This window comes from Salvelinus fontinalis, chromosome 10 (genome assembly GCF_029448725.1).
Source record: "Salvelinus fontinalis isolate EN_2023a chromosome 10, ASM2944872v1, whole genome shotgun sequence".
Classification (NCBI taxonomy): Eukaryota; Metazoa; Chordata; class Actinopteri; order Salmoniformes; family Salmonidae; genus Salvelinus; species Salvelinus fontinalis.
In genome coordinates, this window is record NC_074674.1 from 21,274,476 (window position 1) to 21,299,210 (window position 24,735).

Here is a 24,735-nt window from a genome sequence, read left to right on the forward strand (position 1 = left end):
GAGATGCTTGTCATTCTCTGTCCCAGTCTGGCTCTGTCCTTTTGCTTGTCATTCTCTGTCCCAGTCTGCCTCTGTCCTTTTGCTTGTCATTCTCTGTCCCAGTCTGGCTCTGTCCCTTTTGCTTGTCATTCTCTGTCCCAGTCTGGCTCTGTCCTTTTGCTTGTCATTCTCTGTCCCAGTCTCGCTCTGTCCTTTTGCTTGTTTCCACAAGTCTGTACCTCTCATCTGTTAAAGACCCCAAAAAATTACAAAAAAATAAATCGGCCAATCAAAAAGATGTCCATAAAACTCTGGGATTATGATCCACAACAAACTGCGTTCAGAACTCTCCTCCAGTTCACCTTTACAGAGAAACACCATTCAAACAAAGGTGGCTGTGGAGTTGACTTCAGAATTTTATTTAGCATTAATACAATATACAAAACAAACTACTCAACATGCAACTTGAAGGAGAGACAGAGCTTCTGTACAGTAAAATGAAATTCAGGGTACCAGCCGACCAGTCGTCAAACTTTACAAAATATACAAACATCCCTTAAAGACTGCTCACTTTCTTTTAAATAACTTCAATTTATTCCATTGTCAGAAATGAGCAAGACCAATTTCATTTTCATTCTCAGTGTTTTCTACTTCATACTTGTGTCATTGATTCAAAAAGTACAAGTTAAAGCCACAGTCTATCTCAAAACACGCACAGTTCACGTCGCTTAATTCCACCGACTGACTCTCACATTTAGCAGTTGATGCATTTTTTCTCCCCATTGTTTTCAAGCCAACAAATTACTAACAGGAACATTCAGGTGCCATTTGTTTAGATTTAAGAGGAAGAACAACAAAGTAGCTCAGCACACAAACATTCTCTCACACGCAGGCACACAAACATTCACAGGCATAAACTCAAGACACTAACAAACCACAGAGAGATGACTGACTATCAGTCTAAAAGGAAAACAGGAAGATATATATATATATATATTTAAAAAGGAGCATAAAAAAATTGCTGGCCTAAAACACTTGTTGGTGGGTGGGGGAACTGCTCCTTTCACTCAATCATACAATGAATACTAGGCTATCAGCGTCGACACATCCGTGCAGCATAGACAAATGATATTACTGGGAGATTTCGCCTGTTCTTGGAGCGTTTGGAGAAACAGGGATTCCTGGACCGGTTCAGCTTAATGCACAGCATTTTAACTTCAAAACAAGACAGTTCAGTTCACTCACAAACCATAGACTTCTATAATACAGAGAGGCCTAGACCAGAGCGGTGTCCTGTAGATCAGCAAGCTTGGTCATGCACGTAAAGAGCACTAACTGAGGTACTGTATATATCCCCGCTAGAAAACCAAGGCTGGAGACGAGCTAGCTCTCTCTCACTGGAGTCAGTTGTTAGCATACAGCTCAGCTAGCATACATTTGCAGGTTTGAAAGCATCGGGCTTTTGGGGGTGTGGGTGGATATGTATACAGACGTGCGTGTGTGATGCGATGTCTACGTGAAGTGCAACGTTACCACTAAAGCAAAGGGACAAGGATAGAGGCTATGACATTTAGGTCGCTGTCATCTGGCTCTTTGTTTATATTATAAAGTGTTATTGAGAACAAAAGATCTTATCAAAAGGCAAGGCTTAAAAACTAATACGACAAGGCTGAGACAGAACGTGAAAAAAATCTAACCAAGACACCAAACCTGATTTCAGAGACACTTCCTCGTTTAGAAAACTGATGGGTTTACACTCGCTTCTTGAGATGAATCAGTCTAGACGATTCCCGAGGTGACAACGCTGTGGAATGCGCAGCACTCATCAACACTACCAGGTCTCACCAACAGAGGGCAGACTGACCACTAACTGGTGGCCATATCCGCCTGACTGGCGCAGGGTTCAAAACAAGTGTTTCGTTTTCATTAAGTGTTAAACATTTCTAAAGGTACTTAGTTAAATCCAGTGAATAAATGAGTCGTGTACGTTTATGGATAGCTACAGCCATTAGAGTCTTGGTGAAGGGAATTGACTTGCATCAGAGGGAGTGACAGAAACTGGATGTGGAACGTACACAATGTATAGGCCTCGGCATTAACATATAGAGACACTAATATTCATATGCACACACACACACACACACTTCAAGGAAAGTTTGCAAACACTTGTATAGTGACATGACTAAGTGGTGTGGGGTCAGACAGACACAGGACAGGAGTGTTTTAATAAAGCCACTACGGTGAGCGGAGTTACAGCCCTCAGGGCAAGATGAGAGGCAGGGATTGGTGGATGAGACGAGAAGGATAAGACGGTGATGTCATAAACCTCTAGATTCCACAGGATGTAGATCTGCACTGGGAGCTGGACGGAACTGAATGAAACGACTTAAACACAAGCCTCTCATGTCTACTTCCTGCTTTCATCTACTATGACATCATTGGGCTCATCCTTCTAGGTGTCATCCATAGAGAATGATAGAGAACTCTATTGGCCAAAAGACCATTTTAGCATGGGCAGCGCCATTGAGTACTTCCGCCATTTTAAGCCAGGGGAGAGGGGTTTTACTAAGCTATATGGAATTGTTTTAAGAGGTCATACTAAGGATGATTTTGCTATTTGATTTTTAAGACCCCTTGAAGTATAATGTTTATTTTAAAAAAATTGAGCCTTAGTGCTCTTAGCCCATACAAACGCATTGAATATCATTCACTACATGGAACAACAGTACCCCCCCCCCAAAAATCTAAAGGAAGTTTGTTGTGTCTGTCCTATATCAGAGAAATTAGAAAGATCAGGACATATGTTATTTTTCATTACATGCATTTAACCCCTTATTTCTGGCACTAAACAGTCTCCATATATACTTTCATAAATGTTTTAAACTTGTACCGGGGGACCTTTTATATGAGTCTTGTGAGGCCTGTGGGCGTCCTAGAGAAAAACAACCAACATGTTTGTGATCATGAGATTACTGCTTTCCCACAGAGAGGTATTAGTGTGTAGCCCAAACTGGTCGGAAACTACAGACAGAAGTTTACAGATCGGCTGTACCGACCTCAGACGAGTCCCAAGATGGTTGTGTGTGTGTGTGTGTGTGTGGGGGGGGGTCGTAGAGCAAAACACCATTGTGTTCGTGAGAGTCCCAGCTTTCCATAGACAGTTTTCTAGGTCAAACCATTCGGACGCTACGGATGATTTTGTGAGCAGAACGTCTCTTGGTGTGACAAACACCGCTCTAGCTCCGTCACCTTTCACTGGGATGAGGAAGTGTGGCATGGGCGCATGCGGTGGACTGAGACGCATCCAATACACCATCTCCCGAGCTTAAACTGACACATTGTTACGGGGATTGTTTTGTTATGCTTATTATGTTAATGCTAATTAGATTTCCATGGGGGCGCGGACATCGACATAAGGGGGTTAAAGAAATCAAAAAGTAGTCAACTGGGTCAGTATGTTTTTCATGGGTTGTAGCCTCAATGGCGCTGCCCCATGCTGTCACAGACGACTAAAACGCCACAGATGCAGAGACGAGCCCTCTACCTCTCTCTATGGTCTCATCCTAGTCATGCGAGTAGAGCTAGGTTAGGAGGGCAGGGAAGCTTGAGCTCGGCTCGAGGGGGGGCGGGGCTGGATTGGACGGAGTGAAGAAATAGGACGGGCTCCAGGGGCCAATCAGATCTGTTGCTTGAAGGCTCCGCTGGCGGCGTTGGAGGCGGCGGTGGCAGCGGCGGTCTGGACCGTCTTGTTGGCCATGACGCCCGTGGCAAACTCGGCCTGGGCCTTCTCAAAGCTGGCCCCTGTGGTACGGTACATGCCATGGACCTGGAGGGATAAGAGGGAGAGGAGAGGGAACGAGGGAGAGCAACGAAGAGAGAGGAGGAGAGGCGATTATTGAAATGAGGTCTATGAATACCCCAAGTGTTCGTCATCTCAAAGAACGTGCGGGATGTTCTGATGCCGTTGAGTCTAATCTTCACAAACCTGGTGAACAGCCGAGTCACATTCACACCTTTATGATTACGATGAGGGATTGTGTGTGTGTGTGTGTGTGTGTGTGTGTGTGGGGGGGGGGGGGGGGGGGGGGGTACCTTTTTGAACATGATGAGCGACATTGCAGCCAGGGCGGTGAAAAGAGCAGCGATGAGGATCATGATGATGCCAACAGGGATGCTCTTATTCAGACCAGTCAGAGCAGAGATCCACCCACTGTTGGAGAGAAGGACAACCAGAGGATACTAGGTACTGAATCTCTATCCATAAACAGGGTGAATAACATCCATTCCAGGTGATGTCAGAGAACCGTGTGGCCATGTCACTTCCTGTTAATGTCTGTGACAGTGACTGTCCTCACCTGGCGCCCCAGCCGGTGATGCCGATGGACTGCATCACGTGAACGCCAAACTGACAGATGTACACGAAGAAGAATACAAAGAAACGGAACGAGCTGTCACTCCTGGAGAGAGAGAAAGACACTGCCGTTTAATGAACGACATCGGAGTGTGTGTACATATGGGCATTTTGGGTACATGTGTGTATGTCTGTGTGTCTCTGTGTGTGTGCGCGCGCTTGTTTCTACACCCACCTGAAAGCTCCATAGAGGGGTCTGTACCAGCAGACGAAGGAGCAGGGGGTGAAGATCATGAACCAGAGCATGGCCAGACCAAAGTCCACTCCCTTGGTCGCATCCACACAGAACCAGGCCAGACAGCCCAACATGTTGGCGAACAGCGTCCCCGTGTGGACTTGAGGGGAACGACAAACACAATACCTCTGATTAGTTTAAATTAAAACGTTGCAGATAGAAATGTAACAGAGCAGAAAGAAATGCCAGTTGTGTAGAATAGAGATGTGCATCAGCTCTCTGTTACATTTCTATGTGAAAGTGAGAGAGAGAGTACTTGATACAGGTCCACTGCCGCATCCCATTCCATCTCTATCTGAAAGGGAGGCCCTGATAGGCTACGTCAGGGTCCTGCCAAGTCACGCTAACGAAGAACAGGAGGTTAGGAAAAGGAGGACAAGGAAAGATGGCTGCTCAATAATTGAACACTACGGAGCCTGGTGGTGCGCGTACGCAGTCAATTAAATAATTCACACACTGAGCAGAACTCTACCTTGGGGCTATAATAATGCCAGGCCTCTGGGCATTGTGGAGAGCCTGGTGTGCTGCAGTCTACAGTCACATTGGCATATAGCTACAGCGGCAGGACTCTGCACCATGCTGAGGCATCTAACACTCACACTCTGGGTGAGAGAGAATACATAACGTGTAGGTAGAGGAGAGGGTGAGTGAGAGCCACAAAGAGGGTAGAGCGAGGACGAGTGAGAGATAAGAGAGAAAGAAGGTAGGGCGTCAAGACAGGTTGGAACTCCCCGTGTCCCCCCCCCGGGTCACCTGACCCAGTCACATAACCAACCACATGACCTAACCATGTGGTGATGGAATTCCAAGCTGTGCTATTGGCCCATGTCTAATACTTTTCTTTTATAATCCCGCTCAATGGCCTTTTCATATTTAACAGACTGGCTGTCAAGCAAACAAAAAAAAATATATATATTAAAAAATAAAATAAAAATGGAGATAAGTTTTTTTCCGAAGCTGACGACAAAACTCAGACAGAGGTTCAGGCATATTGAAAGAACAATTCTAAAGAATTCTACATTTACCATACTAGTGTTCGTTTCCCGACGTTACAAGCACTGAGCGGGATGGGTGAGGGTGGGGGGCAGATGACTTGACAAGAGGGCAGAGGTCACTCACACATCCAGATGTAGTACATGATCTTGACAGTCTTCTGGAACTCCACAGGGATGTCCACTGTGATGTCGTGGTAGAAACAGGGGCCCACGGGGAACTTCTCCGGGAGAGGAGGCCAGTTGTTTTTCCTACCTGAGCCAGAGAGAAAGGAGCAACGCTTGAATGATTCTGCCAAACGTTGCCTGAAGGTTTGGGCCTGACAAAGCTTCTAGGTAGTTTGCGCGCAAGACCCTTGGTTGAATGTTGTGTGAAGGTTGGTGCCAACCTCCTGATGTGCTGAGCGACTGCATCTCTCTCTCGCGGCGATCTAGCTCGGCGGCCTTCCTCTCCAGCTCTTCCTGTCTCCTCAGCAGCTCTGTAGCCGCCCACGCCTGCTCCTACACACACACACACACACACACACACACATCAAACAGTGCCCACTAACACTACACAAACAAGCGATATACAGTACAGAGAGATGTTATCCAGGCTAGATCACACTCCACATGGCTGACAAGTTGGATTTGACCGAAAACATTGAACTTCAAGTCAACTTGAAACTGACATCGAGGCAGCTGACTTTTTGTTTTAGTAATGTGTGTGTGTGTGTGTGTGTGTGTGTGTGTGTGTGTGTGTGTTCGGCAGACTACTGTATCAGCACACAGCACAGTCCCAGTAGTCGTCTCCACCTCCTCTCTTTCCATGCGATTCAGAATAATTTACACTCCGCTTTTAATTCGACTAAAGGCAAATCGCTATGCAGGCTTCGCTAGTGTGTGTGCCCCAACTCTAGCAAGCAACAACTGCAGGAAGCAATGGCTGTATTTGATGTCACTAGCCAAACTACTGACAAAATGCTGCCCAATGCAACTTTTTTATTCATTAATTTTATTTAACTAGGCAATTTAACTGTAACTATTCCCCAGGTCGTTGCTGCAAATGAGAACGTGTTCTCAGTCAACTTACCTGGTAAAATAACGGTAAATAAATAAATAAAGTCAGTTAAGAACAAATTCTTATTTACAACAACGGCCTACCCCGGTCAAACCCGGACGACGCTGGGCCAATTGTGCGTCGCCCTATGGGACTCCCAATCACGGCCAGTTGTGATACAGCCTGGAATTGAACCAGGGTCTGCAGTGACGCCTCTAGCACTGACCTGCAGTGGCTTAGACCGCTCCGCCACTCGGGAGGCCCCAATCGTTAAAAGGCGGGAAGATTTTTCAATAGGGCAAGGGACAAGATAGTAGTCACATGCCTTATTGCCAACTTCCTAGTTGCAGCCTAGGTTGAAGATGACAACGGTTGAGACAACGCGATTCTAATATCCCATAACTCTTTGCAACAATGGAACTATGCTAGCTCGCAGCGGCTCTGGTAGTTATCTGGGACTGGCGTCGTTGCTTTGTGACGACGTCGTCTTAAGCTGTATATCTGATCTAGGTTGCAGCATCCTGATATAATCTGTGTGTGTGTGTGTGTGTGTGTGTATGCCAAAACATAAAAGAAGGTATATGCGTCAGTAGAGGTAGAAAAAGAGGAAGTAGAATAAGGAATTGTCTTCCTGTGCTACCTGTCTGCTGAGGTCTCTCTATCGCTCTCTTTTCAGCTGCAAACACGAAGTTACACATGTCCCTCGGAAAGCTGAGGCGTGGAGCCCACATTCATGTTTATCAAGTGTCTCTGTGGCTTAGAAGCATCTCCACACTGTCACAAACAGCTTTTATTAGAGCACGCCACGCTCTGTGGGAGAGGCTGCTGACAAACCCACCAGAGCATGGTGTGTGTGTGTGTGTGTGTGTGGGTGTGTGCGTGTGCGTGCGCGTGCATAGTGTTTCTATGGAAATGCAACGCTACATTGAGCCCTCTTTCTTCAGAGGGGTGGAATAGCAAGGAGTGAAAGGGTAGAACAGGATGTGAGGCACGTGTGAGGTACCTGTGACTGTGAGTATGCAGGAGGTTCTTCAGTAGGCTTCATGATGGCTGGTTGTGTGTTGGTGGTGGTGGTGGGTGGGGGTGGTACTTTAGGCGCTGGGCCAGGGTGGACCTGGGAGGGGGGGGACAAAAATAGCTACATCTTTTAACAATCCCACACTGGCAATGTCTCAAACCATACCCTATTCCCTATGTAGTGCACTACTTTTGACAAGAAACATGTGTAGCTTGGGTCAAAACAACGTAGTGTACTGAAGGGGGAATAGGGTGTCAACAGCGAAGCAGACACTGCCCGGAATCAGCATCTTCAACCGTTCTTCCGGGACAGAAGCTTTTGAGGCGGGACGTAAAAACAGAATTAACACCTGTCATCTGGAACCACGTCACCATCAGTCCTTATCGGTGCTTCTGTTTTGTTCTCAATTCAAGGGGCTTTATTGGCATGGGAAACATGTGTTCACATTGCCAAAGCAAGTGAGCTAGATCATTTACAAAAGTGAAATAAACAATAAAAATGAACAGTAAACATTACACTCACAGAAGTTCCACAAGAATAAAGAAGAATATTATGTATATATACGGTGTTGTAATGATGTACAAATGGTTAAAGTACAAAAGGGAAAATAAATAAGCATAAATATGGGTTATATTTATTTATATATATTTATTTGTTTGTTCTTCACTGGTTGCCCTTGTGGCAACAGGTCACAAATCTTGCTGCTGTGATGGCACACTGTGGTATTTCAGCCGGTACATATGGGAGTTTATCAAAATCATGTTTGTTTTTTAATTCTTTGTGGATCTGTGTAATCTGAGGGAAATATGTGTCTCTAATATGGTCATACATTTGGCAGGATGTTAGGGAGTGCAGCTCAGTTTCCACCTCATTTTGTCAGCAGTGTGCACATAGCGTGTCTTCTCTTGAGAGCCAGGTCTGCCTACGGCAGCCTTTCTCAATAGCAAGGCTATGCTCACTGAGTCTGTACATAGACTGCTCTCATCAATGGTGTCTCTCACACCTACACGCCACCTCTCCTCTCACACTGTGCAGTGCAGTTGTAGGGCAGCCCTCGAAGTGACTTATCAACTGTATGCAGGATTTTCCACTGTGTTGATCTCACCAACCCCCATTGTCTCACCTCTGAGAAGCAGCGGTTACAGCCTGTAGGTCTGATATCTGATTGGAGGTTAACTTTACAGTAATGCTACTGGTCAATAACTCAGATTGAATCCAAACAACTCAAATGCTTATAAAAAGGGTCTTAGATTCATTGTTCTTTCTATTACATGTTCCTGACTTGCTGTGGTAAGATCCCTTTCTCTCCCATGAGAATTTTTTAAAATTTGATTTAACCCTTTATTTAACTAGGCAGGTCAGTTAAGAACAAATTCTTATGTGTGTTGGTGGTGGTGGTGGGTGGTGGGTGGGACGGCCTACCGGGGAACAGTGGGTTAACAGATTTTTACCTTGTCAGCTCAGGGATTCGATCCAGCAACCTTTCGGTTACTGGCCCAATGCTCTCAAGCCAGGGTTTTGTCGTCCCTCGCATTCGTTCTCTGATCATGCTTAGAATAACGCCTTGTAATGATTTGCAAGTTAAGCTTTATGCCTTGTATGCGAATCCATTCATTTAGCAAAGTAATTAAATACACTTGTATTTAGACTTCCATTCTCAGACATTTTTTCCATTGCCTATTACTGTAACGCAACCCTAGTGTTCTTCCATATTGCTAAAATCCTCTTTATGGCGTCAGATACACATTTTAGTAGGCTAATTACGAGTCGCATGTGAGGTTTTACAGTATCCTATATACACACACGCCAAATATTACTACACTGTACTCACCGGCTTGGCATCTGTGAAGGGGTTGTACTCTTCCAACCCTGGAGGAGCATTCTGTGTTACTTGGGTCACCGACGGATCCTGAGAGGAGAGGGAACGAGAGAAACTCAGTCTTCATCACATATGCCACACCGTTCTACAGTAAGGATGAGGAGCCTTAAGGGAGTCCGTCAACAGGCTTCACTCCAATGTAGTAACCCAAGTCAAAATAATAGACACTCAAATTGACTAGCCTATATGCTGCGTTGCCGCGGTGATGAATGCACTCGGAAGCCAGTCCAGTGTGACCTGAACGGATCTGTAGTGAATGCTAGCCTAGCCTCCATGCATATAGCAAGTTCTTTCAAGCCATTCTATGACGTCTGCTTACGAATCAAGCGCAACAAAAGTCAAGGGCAGCACCACTACGAGACTCATTTGCCTAACCCGGCCTCTGGTTTTCAAAAGCCAACACGAAGTCAGACAAGTACTTTCCATCTGAAGAAGAGAATACCACAGACAGAAAGACCCTAACAGCAGGCTACCCTTCACAGTCATCTAGGGCCCGATAAAATGTGTTTTTTCCCCTGAATTCCGTTTTCCAAGGTTTCTGTTTTTTCAGGTTTTCACTCTCAAAAACAACTTTTGTATTTTTTTATAACATCAGATTTTTTTTGTTTTTCAAAACGTCCACAACAAGGGAAAAGGGAAAAAAAAGTTGAACTGAGCACCACCAAGAGACTTATTTGGTTCGGGGCCTTTCTGTAGCACACATGTTATTGCAGTTTGCTAAACAAATCGCCAATGTATTGATGCAAATAATCATGATATCAGGTAGGCATACTTTGTAGTTAACATTTAATTGAGAATATTTTTGGGAGAGCTTTTCCATCTACCAGAAGACTTAACATTATTAGCATCCTATAGGGAGGTCAGAGACCTGGCTGTGTGGTGCCAGGACAACCTCTCCCTCAACGTGATCAAGACAAAGGAGATGATTGTGGACTACAGAAAGACGGAGCACGCCCCCATTATCATCAACAGGGCTGCAGTGGAGCAGGTTGAGAGCTTCAAGTGCCTTGGTGTCCACATCACCAACAAACTAACATGGTCCAAGCACAACATGACAGTCGTAAAGAGGGCACAACAAAGCCTATTCCCCCTCAGGAGACTGAAAAGATTTGGCATGGGTCCTCAGATACTCAAAAGGTTCTACAGCTGAACCATCGAGAGCATCCTGACTGGTTTCGTCACTGCCTGGTATGGCAACTGCCCGGCCTCCGACTGCAAGGCACTACAGGCGGCAGTGCGTACGGCGCAGTACATCACTGGGCCAAGCTTCCTTCCATCCAGGAACTCTATACCAGGCGGTGTCAGAGGAAGGCCCTAAAAATTGTCAAAGACTCCAGCCACCCTACCCATAGACTGTTCTCTCTGCTACCGCATGGCTAGCGGTACCGGAGCGCCAAGTCAAGCCATAAGACTCCTGAACAGCTAATCAAAGGGCTACCCAGACCCCTCTTTTACACTGCTGCTACTCTCTGTTTATAACTCTACCTATATGTACAATTACCTCGACTAACCGGTGCCCCCGCAAATTGGCTCTGTACTGGTACCCCCTGTATATCGACTCACTATTGCTATTTTACTGCTGCTGTTTAATTGTTACTTTAATTTTTTTTATACCTAACACGTTTTTCATAATGTCTTATAGCATTGTTGGTTAATGGCTTGTAAGTAAGCTTCTCACTTTAAGGTCTAGACCTGTTGTATTCGGCACATGTGACAAATAACGTTTGATTTGATTATCGCTAATGGCTAGACCTTAGTTACAGAGTTGAAGGAAAATATGAATCACTGATGTATTTTGTTAATGTCTTATGATAATCTTGGGCATATTAATACATTTTCTAATCAGTTCAATACATTTAGTTGTTTTTCTACTAAGTACAATACATTTCTTAATATTGTTAAAATGCGTATTAATGTCTGGATCCCATGATTCCGTCCGCGTTCTCTGCTTCGTGGATTTTATTAGGCCCTAATACTCTGAAACTGGCAAAGACGAGATGATTCCAATCATTTTCCCCACCACACAGACAGCTATAAATAGAGCAGAGCCCACGAGTTCGAGAAGAGAACACTTTCCTCTGCTAAGACGAAGGACTCGGTATGCTGACGTTACTGGCATGCTGTGCTGTAGTGCAGAAACCGACACAGTCTAGGCTAATTGTTTTATTTAATCAACCTTTAGTCAAGCTATGCAGATTCTAGGTTGGTATCAGCGAGTTCAAATCTCAGTTTCATTGGCCACTTTCCAATCTCCATGTGAATCCGGGAGGCTACGAGTAAGCTATTTGAAAGTCATGAAAGTATAGACCTAAAGCTGCACCTTCCGGGACTGACGCATTGTTTAACTAGTGTGTGTCCACGGTGTCTCAGGTGTGTGATGCCGTTCTCTCTGAAACAGAGAATACGGTGCGGCTTGCAGTGGTGTAGCCCATCATCGCTGTGTGTGCGGTACTGTGCACATGGATACGTGTGTGTGTGTAGGGTGCATTTCAGGTGGCTAGCTCACCATGGCAAGTTCGCGCATGCAGCGTCAATTCAGACGGTACTTCAGTTCAGTGCAGCCCAAGGCCTGTCCAATAACTCCAGTATAGTCCAGTTACAGCCAGTACGCTCCAGTATCAGTCAGTCCGTCCCAGTCCAACCCTTCTCCTCTCCTTGGCTGTGAGGTTCTGTTCTGACTGAGAGTCTCATGTCTGTGTGTAACAGGAGGCAGGCTGTGCCTTGTCTCGAGGACAGGCATGTCATCAATACTTCAGAGTGCATCGTGATACATCTTTAATATGGTCCTGATGCACAGCCAGATTGACACACAGTGCTCACGTACAAGCTCAGTACACCCCACGGAACTACACAACTACAGGATTGGCAACTGCTGTTCACAGGCTACATTACAATATAAATTGGGCCAAAAATGCGCTAGGCCTACCTGTTGAATTTATGTGAACACAACAAAATTCTAAATATTAGAGATAAAAGGAGGGGCCTCCACTAGAAGCTGTTAGTATGCCTATTGCTCTCGAGGGGGAAAAAGCGTCTCGCAAAGCGAAAGCAGCAACGTTGACAGACAAACGTGTGTGTGTGTGTGTGTTAGATAGGCCTACAAGTTCTCTCCCTTCACATCAATTCCACTGTGGCACAGACACTTCTGTATGTACTGAATGTCCGGTAGGTTTTATGAGCGCAATTGATTTGATAAGAGACTACCAGGAAGGAACAGAAAGTAAGTCAGGGGAAAGAGGCTAATGTAACACTAAGCACCAGCTGTCGCCATGACAGCACCATATGATTTCATGAACTATTGAAGAGAGCCCAGAGTTGCAAGGCATGAATCATTAGGCTACTGGCCGCAGGGCTGAAACCGGGAGTCAACTAACAATGCCATAACTAGGGCCCTAAAAAAAATATATAAAAAAAATCTACCAAATTTCGTTCGTTTTTTCAGGTTTACGCTCTCATAAATCACACAAGAAAAACAAGAGTTGGATGTTCTAAGTCCCAAAAATGCTTAAACCACATCAGGAGACCAAGTTTGCGGTCTGGGGGAAAAAATGTAATACATTTTCTGGTGTAGATACCATTCAATTCACATGAGCACTAGCAATAGACTTGTTTGGTTAGCAGTGTTTCTGTAGCACACATGTAGCAGTTTGCTAAACAAATTGCCACTGGATTTATGCAAATAATCATGATACCAGGTAGGCATAGGCTACTTTGTAGTTAACATTTCATTCAGAAGGTATTTGGGAAAGCCTTTCAAACTACCGGAAGATGCTTATCATTATTAGCATCATCGCTAACGGCTAGGTTACACAAAGTGGTAGACAATCGCTCACACACAGACATGGGCATTCCTGCGTTGCGTCTTCAGAAAGTTTAAGAAAAATACAATTCACTGATGCATTTGGTTAATGTCTTATGATAATCTTGGGCATATTCATTTTCTAATAACTTCAATACATTTAGTTGATTTCCTACTAAGTTCAATACATTTTTGAATATTGTTGAATGTCTGGATTCCATGACCCCGTCCACATTGCAGATTTTATAGGGCTCTACTTAACAGACAGTTTCAGAAATATATTTTTGCCCCTGATAGGTTAGCCTAGGGCTAATACAGGGGATACACAGATCCGGTCATTGAGGACTGCAGTGCCTGCTGGTTTTCATACATGCCTTCCAATCACTTTCAGAGAAACTAGGTGTGCGCTGTGCACTCTGTAATTCATTGATCCATGAAGTGACAGGGAGGAACCAAAAAAACAACAGGACAGCAACCCACTAGGACCGGAGTCAGGCAGACACCCATGTCCTTTTTCAAGAGACTGAAGTAACAGACTGAACGACTTGAGAGGGTTACACTACAGCCTTCAAACTCTGAAACCTGACTGTTCTAATATCTGACCAATCTTGTTTGTTCACACGCACGTAGGATTCCTCGGAGACCTGCAGCAGTACAGACATAACAGAGAGGGACTAATCATGTATAGCCCGATAAATAATTTACTGTTTACGTGGTGCGGTGGTCAGCGGCAGCTCTAATGTTGAGTTACACACACATTTCTATACAGCACAGTTAGGCTAGCTGTGGGAAGTGCACCATTCATTCCTTCACTAACAATAAAACCCATGCTTACAATCAATTATCGATACTCCTTACACATAAACATCAACCTACAGACTGAGCCACGTCATCCAAACAGCAAGGAGGGGACCTATTTTCCTGAGGGCAACTCTGCAGCTTCCTGGAGTGACAGAGCAATGATTAAAGGACCAGAAAGGGCAAAAGTGTGCATGTCAGAGGGCGAGAGCCAGCGAGCAACCTTGCAGTGAGTGAACTATAATTGAATTGATATAGAGAGAGACAGAGCGAGAAAGAGATAAAGGATAAAGAGAGAATGAAGGAAGGAAGAAGCTTGTGTCTAAAACAAGGAACACCAACGAGCCTGGAAAGTAGCTTAACCTAAACAAAAGAAAGCAAAACGGGGTGAGCTTAACTTATGAGGATCAAAGATAGCTTCTCCCTGGTGAGCCACTGTCTCCAAAGACACATCTAAGTAATACCATTTTCATAATGAAAGCAATGCATCATGTCATCTTACAACCGCCACAGCAGCCGGTATCAAAGCGTGATTTCCTGGAAAGACAATGTGGTGGGATCACAGAATATGATGTGGCATTATGACAGAACATCAAATGACTGTAGGCATCCGTCACACCATGTGAAGAAATGGCTGAGACTGGAATAGAGTATTTCACCTGTCAATCACAATGTGGCCTGTCCTGGATTCCAAGACAACAGCTGGGACGATGGATGTCCCAAAGAGTGGGATTATCATTCCCAGAACCACTGACAACAAAAGCCCCCCTCCCCGCAATGCTTCCATTCACCCGCTCTTCAAATCCCTTGGATTATTTATTTCAAATAAATCACACACACATTGCCATAGCATGAGGATTGTGCTCAGACTTCTAATCTGTAAACTTGTTTACAGGGTAAATGAACATGGTAAAGATAAAAAATCTAGCTGGTTTGTCTATATGAATCCGTAGCACAGAACGGTGGCGTCGGGGACCCAGACAGGCCACATTGTGAGTGAACTCTAATATTAAGGAAGTCTTGAGGTTCTGCATGCCTGAGTTAGAATACCTCATGATAAACTGTAGACCATACTACTTACCAAGAAAGTTATCAACATTTTTCGAAGCAGTCTATTTACTACCACAAACCGATGCTGGCACTGAGGCCGCACTCAACAAGCTGTATAGGGTCACAAGCGACCAAGAAAACGCTCACGAAGGTGCGGCGCTCCTAGTGGCCAGTGACTTTAACACAGGAAAATTGAAATCTGTTTTTACCGAATTTCTAGAGGTGAAAAAAACTCTAGACCCAAACACAGAGATGCATACAAAGCTTTCCCTCGCCCTCCATTTGGTAAATCTGACCATAGCTCTTATTCTTGCTTACATTCAAAAACTCAAAACAGGAAGTACCAGTGACGTGCTCAATACGGAAGTGGTCCGATGAAGCAGATGCTAAGCTACAGGACTTTTTCGGTAGCACAGACTGGAATATGTTCTGGGATTCATCCGATGGCTTTGAGGAGTTTACCACATCAGTCACCGGCTTCATTAATAAGTGCATCAATGACATCGTCCCCACAGTGACCGTACGTACACATCCCAACCAGAAGCCATGGATTACAGGCAACATCCGCACTGAACTAAAGGCTAGAGCTTCCGCTTTCAAGGAACTGGACACTAATCCAGATGCTTATAAGAAATCCAGCTATGCCCTCCGACAAAAAAATGCAAAGCGTCAATACAGGACCAAGAACGCATCCTACTACACTGGCTCTGGCGCTCGTCGGATGTAGCAGGGCTTGCAAACTATCACGTATTACAAAGGGAAACCCAGCCGCGAGCTGTCCAGTGACACTATTTAACTATCTGCATTGATCCTTTTTTTAACTCTTTTGACTCATCACATACAATACTGCTACTGTTTATTATCTATCCTCTTGCCCAGTCACTTTATCCCTACCCATATGCACATATCTACCTCAATTACCTTGTACCCCTGCACATCAACTCGGTACTGGTACACCGTGTTTATAGCCAAGTTATATTTACTCATTGTGTAATAATTGTGTTATTATTTTTTCTATTTTTCTTCTCCATGCATTGATGGGAAGGGCCCGTAAGTAAGAATTCCACTGTTAGTCTACACCTGTTGTTTACAAAACATGTGACAATTTGATTTTAAAGATTACATTGCATTGTGTCAGTCGGGAAAGGGTGTATTTTGGACATGTATAAAGCTACATTGTTGCCCCATAACTATACAATTTGTCAGTGCCACACAATCCACTCACTACAAGCAACAATTCGGTCTGATGAAGTCTCATCATGTAGGCCCTGGGCTAGCTGCCTACCAACCTTAATGTCAATGAACTCCTTAAATGGAAAAACTCACATGTAAACATTAGTGAATTAATCATCAAGAGATGAGGCAACAGTTAATGTTACCTTTGTGTGAGTAATGTCAAACCCTATACGCTGCCTCTGTCTACCTAGTTAACTATCAGATGTTAAAAAACTTCAGGTGTCAAGACGCACCCCAAGAGATGGGTAGCAAGTCATAAAATAGCTAACGTTTGCTAGAGGTAGCAACTAGAAAAATGATGTCTGGCTGAACAGGACACAAAGTGATAACCCACAATTGAATGGCAATAAGCGACGTCATCATCTAGCTTGCTTGCTAGTTAGCTATAGTTTGTAAATAAATTGCTTGATACAACTTTCTCTTTGTTCAAAGTAACGACTTGCTGACGTTAAACCTTTGTTCGCAAGTGCTACAGTTAAGCAATAATGCACGAGGGGGGTGTGGTATATTTGCCATATACCACCAACCCCCGATGTGCCTTACTGCTATCATAAACTTCTTTCCAACGTAATTATAGCAGTAAAAATACTTGTCATACAGTCGGATATACCACGGCTGTCAGCCAATCAGCATTCAGGGCTCGAACCACGCAGTTTATAAAGAACGTTAGCTAGTTAGTTGGGGCATAAGTTATTCATTACGCCGCTTCTGTTACAAAACGTTTCGAAGTAAACGAAACCGGGAGGGATCTATCTGCATTATCTCAATATAAACTCTCGTTTTAAATGCAAAAACAACTGTTTAGACAAATGATTACACAGCTGGCGTAACTGCTGTCATGCCAAAGGAAACGACTTGACACTGTCATCGCTAGAAAGCTAGCTAAATTCAATTAAACATAACTGACATTAGCAGGCTAACAAATTAGCATAGCCAAATGACAGACCGGTGAGTTAGTTATTTCACTTACCTGAAAAGGGTTATTGAATTCAGGGTCCGCGAACGGGTTGTGGTCGAAATCTGACATTCTACTTTGATGACGTCTTCAATTGTTAAAAACTGATTTAGTCTCGTTAAAAAAAAAAAATCAGCTGTACTTCAAAACAATGGCTGCAGCCAGCACCAGCTAGTCTGGACGCTGCTTGCTTTGAGCATCAGCAGCAAAATGGCAGGATCTCGGAAGTGATGTGTGCTTTGCTTGCCCCTGTAAAATGTGATCAACATCAATGCGTACGGTTACATGTACAGAATAATATAATTATTTTGGATTGTCAGATTAAAATAATAGTTCGTGTACATGATTTGCAAGAAGACGGATTTCCCTATTAATAGTGCTGTTTACATGGACACATCTGAAATCAGACCACTTGATCAAAATAAACATTCCACCACAGCGACTATTTTTTGCAAAGCCTATTTGATTCGGAGGTCGGACACCCCTTCAAATTAGTGGATTTGGCTATTTCAGCCACACCCATTGCTGACAGGTGTATAAAATCGCGCACACAGCCATACAATATCCACAAACAAACATTGGCAGTAGAATGGCCTTAATGAAGAGCTAAGTGACGTTCAACTGGGGCTGTTTTTCATGGTTCGGGCTAGGCCCCTTAGTTCCAGTGAAGGGAAATCTTAACGCTACAGCATACAATGACATTCTAGACGATTCCGTGCTTTCAACTTTGTGGCAACAGTTTGGGGAAGGCCCTTTCCAGTTTCAGATGGATGACAATGCCCCCATGCACAAAGCAAGGTCCATACAGAAACAAGTTAATGGTTTGTTCAGATCGGTTTGGAAGAACTTGACTGGCCAGCACAGAGCCCTGACACTTGCACATTCATTTTGTGAATTGTTTGCCCTTTAATTGTACTTTTGTATTTTGATAAATTCTTCATTACATGCATGGAACAAAAATATAAAAGTGTTGGTTCCATGTTTCATGTGCTGAATTTTTTCCCCCATTTTCCATAGGCACAAAAAGCTTATTTCTCACAAATGTGTTTACATCCCTATTAATGAGCGTTTCTCCTTTGCCAATATAATCTATCCACCTGACAGGTGTGGCATATCAAGAAGCTGATTAAACAGCATGATCATCACACAGGTACACCTTGTGCTGGGGACATTTAATACCGGTAATAAATCCTAGACAATAGTGCAGCTCCACTACTGGCTGCTTAGGCTAATAAGAGGGAGGCTTGCACTACCGGTGCTGGCACATGCGCAGATCAAATACACAGCTAGAATGCTGATTCATCTGTTTACATGTCCTAATAATTCTAAAGATTGCTCAGAAAACCAGGTGTTTTAATCAGCGTATGCTTGCTTTGTTTCTGACCTTTTACGCCGATTAAGATAAGCAGAGTAAAGTGGTTTAATGACTATTGCCATGCTCTGCCTACTGCCATAATCAGTTTAATATTGAATTATTAGTGTGCATGTAAACATACTCAATCACTGGCCAGCTAATCAATGAATCATAATTGTAGGGTTATTTTGAGGGCTACATGGAGTATTCTTTGGGGAATTATTAAATGCATTAGACAGTGGCAATGAAATATAACAAAATAGTCATCTCTATATGAGCAATGTACTGTTACTTTGATGACGCAATCCCAATACCATTTCTTTTCTAATTTCCTTCATCTGCACTGATCTGGAAACATGGGACAGGAAGTCCAATATGAATTTACCTTTATCTGTTCAGTTCTCTCAGAAGGAGACAAGGAAGCGATTTCCAATCTATCTAGATGCAGCCTGGTCACAAGAGGAGGGTGACCACAGGCTATCGCCAAGAAAGTTCTAAATAGCCTCAAGCAAGAGAAAACTGAAGAGAAATAAAATGGGTAAATCAATGAGTATCCAAATGTTACAGCACAGAAGATACCGACCCTACCAGTATGCTTGTTTACTGAGCTGCACTGGGTCGTAGCGCAATCATGGTTACATTAAGACACTGTGGAGCCGGCACCAGATATGTTCCGAAAAAATTATCCCTGTATCCACACTGCTCCATCCAGAAGATTGAAATACTGCTAGCTAGCAGTAGCCACAGCAGCCATTATGGAATAGCACGTCGCAATGAACAATGTTCCAAAATGGTTGAGGTGGCTACTGTTAGCCAGCATAAGGACAAAAAGGGCAGTTTCCGGGAAAACCAGCAGTATTTCAAGCTTCTCGATGTATCAGTGTGGATAAAGGTAACATTGAGTACACAGGCATATCCCATTCCTACACTGAAGTACGTTTTCCGACCCATATCTCACGCCAGGCTTCACGGTGTCTTAATAATGTAACCATGATTGCATTCTGACCACAGTGCAGCTCATTAAAAAAGCATAACGGTAGGGTCAGTATCTTCTGTTCTCCTTTTGCTGATGTTGGTGAACATGGCTGGCTGAATGGCTTCTATTTCACAGTCAAATTAAGTCAGCAGTTTGCAGTCATGCCTAATCAAATACTGGTCCATTGCTGCCATCTACCGTAACAGACATTCTTCAGGAAACAAACAGTTTCATTGATGAAACAGTCAAACAGTATTATGCTGAGCTCAGATCCAGATGGCAGCGTGAAGAGATTTATCAGAATAATATTAATAAAGAGTGACTTGTGTCCAGTTAAAAATGAATTGTTTTAATCATGTCTTAATGGACTCATTAACCTTTACATAAAATATTCTCTTCTCTCAAGACAAAAAAAATGGCACAATGAAAATCTATCTTGGTGACATATCAACATGAAACATCAACTAAAATCCAAATGAACAGAGCATTTTGCTTACAACAAATGCCACTGGTATCAGCTGGTTCTGACTGCAGTTCCACTGAAAAACATCAAAAGACACCAGTTTTCGTGATCTAAAAATGACAAAGAAGCATTCTTCTATTCATTTTCATTGTCAGAGTCTGGATCGGCTTTACACTTGACAGGTGATATCACTAACGTGACCTCCCCAGGTAAGATCGTCAGAGGGTATTTGCTGTTATTACCAAGATGCGGAGACTCTCTCAGTAAAAGTGTGTGTGGACGTGTGTATATGCATTATCAAGGTTAGAGAATGAGTGTTCCTTTGTCCCAGTCCAGCTGCACTCTAATTGTCCTGGTATAGTCTACAGTAGGATTTGGTCATTTGGTGGGGAAAAAGCTTTGTATGTATCATACAAGTGTGTTAAACCCCAGGACTGGTCTCTAGTCTTTATTTCTACCTTCCTCAGGGCAGACTCTGATAGAACACCCACCATCCACTCTTCATTTTCCCCAACCACAACATCCTAAGTGTGTAAGCCTGAGTCAAAGCCCTCAGAGCCCAGGACCGAGGGCCATTTATCAAACCTCTCTGGCTTGTCAGGAAGCTGCATGCTGTGCTCCAAGTGTGTGCCAATGGGAAGATCATCAGACAGGACAATTTGTGAGTGGGCAGTGTTGGGTTCCAGAATCACAGGAGCTGAGTGGAAAGATCAGAGATACTTTAGTCTTAAATAAGTGGGTGATTTTTGTTGTTGTTGGTTTTCTCGTTGTTTGCAACCTCTTCGGTCTTCTTGTTGACACGACAATGAACGAGTCAAATTCCTAGTAGTTGTGTAATTCAGGGTAGTTCCCTACTCTCAGTGATGGAGTTAGCTTGTACATTACATAGTAACATTTGTATGCCCTAAGCGATGGAGTTAGCTTGTACATTACATAGTAACATTTGTATGCCCTTAGCGATGGAATTAGCTTGAACATTACATAGTAACATTTGTATGCCCTAAGCCTTAGGCAAAGGCACAGAAACCTGTTGGTTAGTGTGTACACCTGGGTACCAAGGCACATACCAGTGATAGTATTTTTCTGAAGAAAAAAACTTCAGTGGGTAAAGTATTTACGAGTGATGGGCACCGATATGGAGAAGGAAAAAAACGATATCAGTTGCATTTTTCCGAGTCGATATCAAGATCATATCGGTTTGTAGAAAATTAGGGTTGTCGAGTTAATGGCATTAGTTAGTCGCAATTTTAGAATTTGCTAAACTTTGGCCCTAAAAAATGTTTTTTTTTCCATTAAAAAAAAGCAGTGCATTGAGTTACAGGCATACTATGTTTTGACTGTAATGGACGGAACAACTGAATTATCTACATCTAAATGTTAATGTAATTTTACAATTAACAACACAAATGTCACTGTAACATACAGCTATTAATCCTCCCAATGTTTAAGTAGGCCTACTTCCTCTTATCAATGTTCTTGAAGTTGAACACTTGTGCACGGCACTTAAGTACTGTTAAAGCTTTAGGCATTCTAAATGAGTGTGACTATAGGGGAAAAATAAATTGCTCTATGGATACAAAAGAACAAGGAGCTTTTAAACTTGTCCAACAATATTATGAAAACTCTGTAGCAATCTGTACTGTTCCGATTATTTTAATCTTACACTCTCCCTCCCACACCCGCTCTCTCACTTACTCTAGCTTTCACACACATCCTCTCACACCACACACACACAATCATACACACCCCACTCTGGAAAATGCAGCCTACTGTACCTTTGAAGCATCTCTTTGAGTAGCCCAACCTGGTGTCAGAGCATTTCATATTATTCTGTAAGTAAATCCAAGATACTCCATTTAGTATGACACGTTACATTTCGTATGGTCTGTATTCACTTGTGGTTGTCCATCACCCTTTTAGTATAATATGTTACATATTACAATTCGCATTATATATATGTATATATAATTTACGAATTATATTACAAATTCTCAAAATGTACAATATGTTACGAATTCTAGCTAGGTGACTAACATTAGCTTGGTTAGGGTTAAGTTTAGGAGTTAGGTGAAAGGGTTAGGTAAAAGGGTTAGAGGAAGGGTTAGCTAACATGCTAAGTGGTAAGTAGTTAAAGTTGCTAATCAGCTAAAATGCTAAAGTTGTCCGTGATGAGATTCGAACTCACAACCTTTGGGCTGCTAGACATTCGCGTTATACATCCACCCCGATAAACCACCCCCCTTTTTTTTGTTGAGTAGCCTATTCCTTTTCAGTTCTTCCTGTGCCATCCAAATTTGTGCATAGCCTAGTCAGTGGTCAAGTTATCAGGTTTCTAGCTAGCTAGGTAACATGACTAGCTAGATAAACAATGTTTATTATCAAACCCAAAAATACCGTCTTGCGACTAGTTTAAAACGGCCCACGACATGCTCATGAATTCACGACAGAAAGAAAAAAAACATATCTCCGGCAATATTGGGCATAACTTTTACATGATTTTGGCAAGAGGCACAGTCTAAAGAAATGTAAAGGGGTTGTCACTAGTTACCATAGCCACAAAGTCATAAACAACCGGTAAGTGTTCATTATTTTAATTAAAATATGAAACACTTGAAAAAACGATAAACAAACAGTCCTGTAAGGTGAACACACAAAACAGAAAACAACCACCCACAAACACAGGTGGGAACAGGCTACCTAAGTATGATTCTCAATCAGAGACAACGATAGACAGCTGCCTCTGATTGAGAACCATACCTGGCCAAACACATAAAAATACAAAACAAGGACAACATAGAACACCAGACATAGAATGCCCACCCAAACTCACGCCCTGACCAACCAAAAATAGACATAAAAAAGGATCTCTACGGTCAGGGCGTGACATGTATATATATACAGTGCCCGTCAAAAGATTGGACAAACCTACTCATTCCAGGGTTTTCCTTTATTTTGACTATTTTCTACATTGTAGAATAATAGTGACGACATCAAAACTATGAAATAACACATATGGAATCATATAATAACCAAAAAAGTGTTAAACAAATCAAAAAATATTTATATTTGAGATTCTTCAAAGTAGCCACCCTTTGCCTGGATGACAGCTTTGCACACTCTTGGCATTCTCTCAACCAGCTTCATGAGGTAGTCACCTGGAATGCATTTCAATTAACAGGTGTGCCTTGTGAAGTTAATTTGTTCAATTTCTTTCCTTTTAATGCGTTTCATTCAATTAGTTGTGTTATGACAAGGTGTTATGAATACAGAAGATAGCCCTATTTGGTAAAAGACCAAGTCTATATTATGGCAAGAACAGCTCAAATAAGCAAAGAGAAACGACAGTCGTCATTACTTTAAGACATGAAGGTCAGTTAATGCGGAAAATTTCAAGAACTTTGAACTTTTCTTCAAGTGCTTTTGCAAAAACCATCAAGCGCTATGATGAATCTGGCTCTCATGAGGACTGCCACAGGAAAGGAAGAACCAGTTACCTCTGCTGCAGAGGATAAGTTCATTACAGTTAACTGCACCTCAGATTACAGCCCAAATAAATGCTTCACATAGTTCAAGTAACAGACTCATCTTTCGGGGGAGAATCAGTCCTTCATGGTCGAATTGCTGCAAAGAAACCACTACTAAAGGACACCAATAATAAGAAGAGACTTGCTTGGGCCAAGAAACACGAGCAATGGACATTAGAGAGGTGGAAATATGTCCTTTGGTCTGATGAGTGCAAATTTGAGATTTTTGGTTCCAACCGCCGTGTCTTTGTGAGACGTAGAGTAGGTGAACGGATATTCTCTGCATGTGTGGTTCCCACTGTGAAGCATGGAGGAGGAGGTGTGATGGTGCTTTTCTGGTGACACTGTCGGTGCTTTATTTAGAATTCAAGGCACACTTAACCAGCATGACAACCACAGCATTCTGCAGCGATACGCCATCCCATCTGGTTTGCGCTTAGTGGGACTATCATTTGTTTTTCAACAGGACAATATGACCCAAAACACATCTCCAGGCTGTATAAGGGCTATTTGACCAAGAAGGAGAGTGATGGAGTGCTGCATCAGATGACCTGGCCTCCACAATCACCCGACTTCAACCCAATTGAGATGGTTTGGGTTGAGTTGGACCGCAGAGTGAAGGAAAAGCATCCTTCAGAGTGAAGTGCTCAGCATATGTGGGTACTCTTCAAGACTGTTGGAAAAGCATTCCTCATGAAGCTGGTTAAGAGAATGTCAAAGCTGTCATCAAGGCAAAGGGTGGCTACATTTTTATTTGTTTAACACTTTTTTGGTTACTACATGATTCCATATGTGTTATTTCTTGGTTGTGATGTCTTCACTATTATTCTACAATGTATAAAATAGTAAAAATAAAGAAAAACCCTAGAATGAGTAGGTGTGTCCAAACTTTTGACCGGTACTGCACATACACACATCAGTACACTCGTAACAATTTTGGCATTAAGAAACTTCTATTAGATCAAATAAATCTCATGAGGAAAATAAGCCATTCAGTTTTTTGTTGACCAAATTCGACACTCTCAAT

General features: G+C 43.0%; 1 protein-coding gene across 2 annotated transcripts; it reads right to left on the reverse strand.

The window, feature by feature from the left end:
• Positions 1 to 371: 371 nt before the first annotated feature.
• On the reverse strand, positions 372 to 17,645 carry LOC129863806 (secretory carrier-associated membrane protein 1-like). Of its 2 annotated transcripts, none has more exons than XM_055936072.1 (9): positions 17,407 to 17,645; positions 9,506 to 9,583; positions 7,660 to 7,770; positions 6,007 to 6,118; positions 5,745 to 5,873; positions 4,566 to 4,725; positions 4,335 to 4,436; positions 4,072 to 4,189; positions 372 to 3,805 (listed from the first exon to the last, which is right to left on the reverse strand). In XM_055936072.1, exons 1-9 carry the CDS (start codon positions 17,461 to 17,463, stop codon positions 3,656 to 3,658), a joined length of 1,017 nt encoding a protein of 338 aa, XP_055792047.1. In that variant the 5' UTR covers positions 17,464 to 17,645; the 3' UTR covers positions 372 to 3,655. The 2 variants fall into 2 exon arrangements, with proteins under 2 accessions (XP_055792047.1, XP_055792048.1); XM_055936073.1 differs by lacking the exon at positions 17,407 to 17,645 and adding an exon at positions 12,060 to 12,248.
• Positions 17,646 to 24,735: the final 7,090 nt, after the last annotated feature.